This window comes from Atta colombica, unplaced genomic scaffold (genome assembly GCF_001594045.1).
Source record: "Atta colombica isolate Treedump-2 unplaced genomic scaffold, Acol1.0 scaffold205, whole genome shotgun sequence".
Lineage (NCBI taxonomy): Eukaryota > Metazoa > Arthropoda > Insecta > Hymenoptera > Formicidae > Atta > Atta colombica.
The window spans coordinates 944,584-951,592 of NW_017259300.1; the positions used below are offsets into that span (position 1 = coordinate 944,584).

Consider the following 7,009-nt stretch of genomic DNA (forward strand, 5'->3'; position numbering starts at 1 on the left):
TATATATATATACACATATATATATTATAGTATATACCAATACAAATACAAATACAAATTTTTTACTGTCAGTATGTTCATATTAGGGAAAGAAAAAGGCAAGAAAATATTGAAGCACAAAAAATTGCAAAGTAAAAAAGAATGAACATACAATTATTTTCTTCTAAATACAAAATATTCATCAGGATGCAGTTTTGTTTTACCGGTGAAAGGAGTATTTCGTACTTTAAAATAGATTCATTTCAAACTCGAAATTAGGCATATTCAATCATAGGATAAATATATTCAGAACTGATATTTAATTTTAATTTAAAACAGTAATTTTTTATCATCAAATTTGATTATTGATAATCTAATAATTGTGAAAAAATATGTTCTTATTTATAAAATGTACATATTGAATCAGAATAAAAGTTCAGCGTTATGAACTTTCAAAATTCAAGCAGCTGGAACTTGTTAAAAATGAAATTTCATTGAAAAAAAAAGGATTTCAAAGCTTAAAATCTTTACTTTCGAAAAATCACTTTACCTTGTTTAGTTTCTGTAAGTTTAATAATTTTTACATTTAGAAATCTATGAGTTGGACAAAATGAGAAATTTTTTTCTTACTTTGTGGGCCTATTTACGTGCCTAAAAAAAACTTGCTAAAATTTTCAAATTTCTAATATGAAAACTTAAAGTTTTTTCTACAAAATCGTTTTTAAAAAATGTTTCTAAGATTTTTTGTTACCGCAGATTAAGGAAGGAGCATTTTGATATTGATTGCCATAAAATTGCCCTGTTAAAAATTATCGTACCGCAATTAAAAACACAGATTTTTAAAGCTGAAATTTTGCTTTATATACAAAAAAAGCATTTAAGCATTTTTGAACCGGGTATTTTATCGCGCGCCGGCTGCCATTTTGAAAGTAGTATGATGGCGCGCGAATCGTTCGGTCCGGAGCAGTCAATTCGGACTATTCAGAGCAGTGTGTTGGCACTGTTGGCAGGCGTTGTCGTTCTCGCGCCGACGTAACGTCGAAACTCCGCGTTCTATCGCGTTCTGTCCGCATCGCCGCCACCGCCGCCGTCGGCCAATTGCGGGATCGTCCTGCTACGCGAGGACGTGTCTTGAAAAACCAGTACGTTGCAGTACGTACCAGAACATTCGTGTGTTTCTCGAGTCGTGTTCTGGGATCGCGAGTCACGGCCGTAAACGGCGCGCTCGTCGGTTCGTCGCTCGGTAGTTGCCAGTTCGGTTCGGCATAATCCACGCTACGAGCAGGCTCGAATCGCGACATCTCCCCCCTCTCCTCCCCCTTTCCCCTTGCTCTCGTCGTCGAGGGTGCCGAGGTAAAGGGGAGACCTAAGACCACCGTGATATCGTGCCGTTCACATCGCGTTTATATAGCGTTCAACCGTGAATCCGAAGAAGAAGGTGTCCGCCTGGCACGCGAATAATCGACTTGTATATCCATATACACACTCACATGTACGGGCGTGTGTACAAGTCAAAGTGACATAGTTTGGTACGCTCCCGAACTGTTGTGCTTTGGTTAATAGAAATGTTGCCCCGTCGCGATGCATGGTGAGGACTCATAACGAGAACCATCATCGCACCTCCTTGCCGTTGCGTTCGCAATTGTAATCCACGTTGTCCCGACATAATTCTCTCTTTCTCGGCGCGGCGACACATCCCATCGGCCCGGCCATTCCCGTCGCGCGATCGCCCCGTGGCAGAATCCCGTCTATCATCACTTATTCGCGATACTTCGGCGCGCGCGAAGCGCCAAGCCACAGATAACGGACGTCACTCGAGTAAGATGATCAACATGGAAACGGACAAGATTATCGACGACGCGAACGCAAGTCTGCAGGTGAGTTGAAAAAAACCACAGTGCGACTTCGCCGAGTCTTTCCCCTTCGTCTCGCACGCGCGAAAAAAAGGGAAAAAAGAAAAAATTACTGCCATCTTATGCCCTCTCGCGGACCGATCCGCCGAATCGTCGGCACGTGTCCCAACTCTCCAGTCTCCGTTCGGACGCCTCGTGATAAGCACGTTTTTTAAATCGTGAATAAGCATGTTTTTTAAATCGCTAGAAAATTCAGTAATAGAATTGCCTCGTATCGAGCATTTGTCATTTGGCATCCGTGATAATCGTCACACCAATGCGACGGAACTCCATCCTGCGTCGCGATCGGCTGCCGTGCGACGGAATCGCGCTTTCGGAATTATGATTCCTGCTCTAATCGCGCTTCCCTTTCCATTTTGTCGCGTCTTCTATATTTAAAGGGAAAACGAAGTTTGTTGCATCGAGTTTCCGCTAAAAGGGAGGGAGGAGGGAAGGCATCGCAACTTCCCTTTAAACGCGGAAGACGCGTTGGCAACCACGGCAACGACATGTCTCTGCATGTTTACACGCCGGTCGAAGATGGAAGGATGATTAAGATTGCCTTTATTTTCTTTTTTCTGGACACTGTCGTTTTCTTTTAGAGCGTTCTGGATCGTCCAGAAGAATTCCAAAGACATTCGAGATAATTGTAACATTGAAAAAAAAAATTAATTTGATCAAATTAATTGTTTATTTGACTAATTTATGAATTAGAAAAAGATGAATTATTTAAATTCAGCCGAGATACACTGAGAAAAAATTGTTTATTGTATTATTATATTTAGCTTAAATACAATAAACAATTTTTTCTCAATGTATCTCGGCTGAATTTAAATAATTCATCTTTTTCAATTCTTCAGCGAAAGAAATAAAAGCAAACTAGTTAAATTGGTCAAATGAACAACTTTTTTCTTAGTGAATTGTCTAGAATTCTACATTGAAAAAAAAATTGTTCAATTAACTAAACACATTTAGTTTGCAGATTTGGTTAATTCAACAAATTTTATTTAATTGAATTAACCAAATCTGCAAACAACTAAATGTGTTTAATTAATTGAACAAATTTTTTTTTCAGTGTAGGGAATCTTTTAAATATTTTACTCCTCTCTCAGCCTGTATTAGTTACGATCTATTGTACAATAGGTGTACATGGAAAGGAACGGTTTTGCTAAAATATCCAAAAATTCAGCTAGATATAGATTTATATATATTTAATTTATATAATTAATTTATATATATAATTAATTAATTATTAATATTAACACCAACACGGTGTGAGAATTATTATACATATAAACTGCACTGTATAGTGTTAAATTCACCTATATTTTTTAAAGTGTAAGAAAGATAATTGTTATCGTTGTCATTTTGTATGTAATGTTTTGTATGCACACCTTCCACAAGGATTTTCTTTCGAGGGATTTTCCCTGTTCAAGGCTTCTAGTTGAAATCTTACTCTCTAAATCTCGTGGAGTAAAATCTCACTCGAAGAGACTGAAAATTTAGCCTGTTTTGAAAAAAGAGTGAAAATAACAGCCATTCTTGTTCAAGAGTGGCAGATTTTCATACTGTTTAAAGTGAGATTTACTCTTTTGGAGTGAATCATTTTAAAAGAGTAAATCTCACTTTAAAGAAGATGAAAATCTGCCTCTTGAACAAGACAAGTGGCCGTATTTTCATTCTTTTTTCAAGACAGGCTAAATTTTTATTCTCTTCGAGTAAGATTTCACTCCACGAGATTTAGAGAGTATTCGATCTTTGGCACGAAGCCTTTTATAGATCGTGATCAATCGTAATCGTGCGATAGTAGCTCGCAGTGTGACGTACGCATCAGTAGGTATTACAAATGTTTTGACATTCATAAGATAGTCGTTTTCCTTCTTATATGCCAGACGGTGCAGCGTATCGCCGGATTGATTTTCGTCTTGGTGAGAAAAAATAGCCAATTACGCTCAGTAACGCGAATGACTCTGCGGTTTATGTCTATACTTATTTATGTCGTAATTTATTTAAATCGATTTAATATTTTTCTTTTCTTCATGACAGAAACTTCCTGCCATGGAAAGATGGCGATTTCTAATCGCGCTTTTCACGCGCCTCTTGGCTTTTAATGCCTTCCTGCAAAGTTCGAAGATCCGTCTTATATTTTATGATACCCGAGACGTTCTACCGTCTCCTGATAATAGAAAGATCATTCATTTTACCTGCACTTTTCGTGTGCTTACCTATGTTTTTCTTCTTTCAACGTCTCCTTTCACATACTGAAACCAGATATTTATTTTTGAAGTAGACATGTGTATATAGAATGACGAAATTGTTGAAACTAAATAGCTGTTATTTTGCAACGAGTAAAATGAAATGAATTAAGTGCTATACTGTATAGAAGAAATTATATATATATACTTAAAACTAACACTTAAAAAATATTTAAATATGCAAAAATAAGTATTATAGTAAAAAAAACTCAATAATTAGGTTGCATGTCCTCAGTGACGTATGTATGTTTTTGAAATAATGATTGTTTGAACTTTTTGTGATAATTGAAATGCTTTTGAAAACCGTTAAATGCATTTCTCCTTAACAGTAATAACTGCAACAATTATGGCTATGAAACATTCTAGATAAATTTCTTTTTCATCGATATGATGATTTATATCAAGAACATGCCAACCTTTTTTATTACCTATTTATTTTTACAAATCGACTTACATGCATTTTGCTAATAAAAATGACGGGTGTCTTCTATAAAAAAAAAAATTAATTCATTTTATTATGTTCATGTCATTCTGTATATTTATTACAAAATAATAACTTTAATTTCAGCAACTTTCCGATTGTCATCCTATATATCGAGATGAATATTTGAAATATACATATATGTATATATATTCATTGGAAGCAGGGAATACGAGAGAGTGCAAGTGAAATAGGCAGATTTAGAAATGCAAAAGGAAATGCACAGCTAGAGAACAAATAGATCCGACAATGTCTCGCGAGTAACACGTCACGTCGCGACACGTCCGATTAGCAGCTGGAATCCGATTGTCCCGTGAATCAGGTCGTTGGAAAATCGATATTTCAGTTGTAATCATGTTTTGTATTCAGTTGTAATCAATGTTTCTCTGGCGTCCTTTACTTTCTTCGTTTCGATTTTGTCGTGTGATTTATGACTTCATGATGCGCATACTCTTATCTGCGTTTGTCACTTTTCCTAATATTGACTTGTGTACTTGAGAAATGGACATAATCGAGTAAATATAACTCTTAACAGTTCTGAGTTATATTTACTCGATCAATATTTAAATTAATTTTAATTTACTTTTTGTTTTTTAAGTTTAAGAATTAAAATAAGATAGAATAAATTGAATGCCGAAATTAAAGTTAATATTGCATGAATAATGATAGCAATGAACACAATCATCTGCCTCGCATGAAATGAAATTCGTCCATTATGCGGACTGGTATAAGTCTTATCTATCTCGCTTCGACATAATTGTAATTCTGTTTATCATATAAGAAGAATGCACAGATATTCAATTTAACATGGTCTATCTTTCAAAAGATAGACTATTCCTTCTATGCTTTTAATATGTAAAGAACATTAATTATTATTTATTTATTCATTTTAATCTTTGTCTTGTGGTTTAGGATGACTTTCGGTATACAATTTATATTTTTAGATTTACACATTTCCTTGCTTAATACTATTATTTATCCTTTATACTAATATTTAATTAATCATGTTTATCTGTATATGTCATATATAGATAAAGAATCAAAACAAAAAACGAAATAAATACTGAATACTGAATATTGCACTGAAAGAGCAATTTTACTAAAGAATCTAAAAATTTGGCTAGCTACAGATCTAAAAAATTATTTTGCTGGACCATCAAACAATTAGACAATAAAATAAGACAATAAAATTGATTGCTAGAGTATTAAAATATTTTACAACACCACTCATATTTAAAATTCCTTAAAAATTATTTTGATGATTCAACAAAATTATTTTCAGATCTGTATCTAGCCAAATTTTTAGATTCTTTAGCAAAATTACTTTTTCAGTATGAAATATGAATATAATAGCTAAATTTTTAAACATCTTGTAATTAAAAATAATCAATTAAACGTGGATATTTTTTTCCCTTCTATCCTATTCGATGTCAAGTATTAAACGACATTTATTTCTTGCTTCGCTCGTCTTCCGGACGTCCGCTCGCACGTCTCAATCCCGTCGCTCGCTTCTTGTTTGTAATTTATGACAGATTGATTAGCGACCCAGCCATTCGCAATTAATCCATACAATGCCTCTACGTTGTTACGTTATTCCACGTACACGCGATAGCAGATCGCGAGTGTTTGGACTGAGTCTCGATAGCAGTCGTTATTCCGCGTAATTACGCATGTTAGTTGCAAAGCAACACCGCACCGGAAGTGCACCTACGACTTCTTATCCCGCGCTCGGACGACGGTCCCTCCTACGCTCATTGCGCTCATAAATCATGTATCGCTCTAAACGAACCAGCCATGCACACTCGCGTATTTTACCGCAATGGAAAAATACACTTCATTTTATTAACTAAGGGGAAAACATTGATAGGAGAGATGGCAAACAATTCGAATAATATTTTAACTAGTATTGAAATGTTCCTTTTAAAGAGAATACGTTAAGAGACTAACATGTTTTTATCAAATTTTTATTGAAACTAATTCTATATATATGTAGAATACATTTACAAAAATATGAAAATTCCTATTACATTTTCAAAAAATATACTCAAAAATAGTTTTCTTTATCAAATTTTCAAAGATAAGAGACCCCCTCCCCCTTTGTTTTTGACTGCGTGTGTTTGCAATTTAGTGTTTTTTTTTACTCCTTCGTAATTTCCGTATGTCTGATAAACAATGAAAGCTATTTCAATGCGCGCGGACGAACACTTCCATTGTGCTATATGATTGCAATAAAGAGAAAGAAAGGAACAAATTGTGATCCTTGAGCTTAGAAGGTCGCGCGAATTTACCTACATCAATATCCACGAACATTGTTCTCAACTAGTTGATGTGTGATACAAGTTGATATTCCAGCGCGGACATTTCCGTAATTCTATCGTCGAAATTATATATATATATATATA

At 34.8% G+C, this 7,009-nt stretch overlaps 1 protein-coding gene across 2 annotated transcripts in view; it reads left to right on the plus strand.

The window, feature by feature from the left end:
* Positions 1-1,783: 1,783 nt before the first annotated feature.
* The window catches only part of LOC108687324 (beta-TrCP), a 20,503-nt gene continuing 15,277 nt past the window's right edge, over positions 1,784-7,009 (plus strand). Inside the window, exon 1 of one of the 2 annotated variants that reach the window (XM_018193022.1) lies at positions 1,784-1,856. In XM_018193022.1, the coding sequence (XP_018048511.1) occupies positions 1,803-1,856 (54 nt within the window). In that variant the 5' untranslated portion in view covers positions 1,784-1,802. Of the gene's footprint in view, positions 1,857-3,757; positions 3,800-7,009 lie in introns of those variants that run through there. The other variant, XM_018193023.1, reaches the window with a different exon arrangement.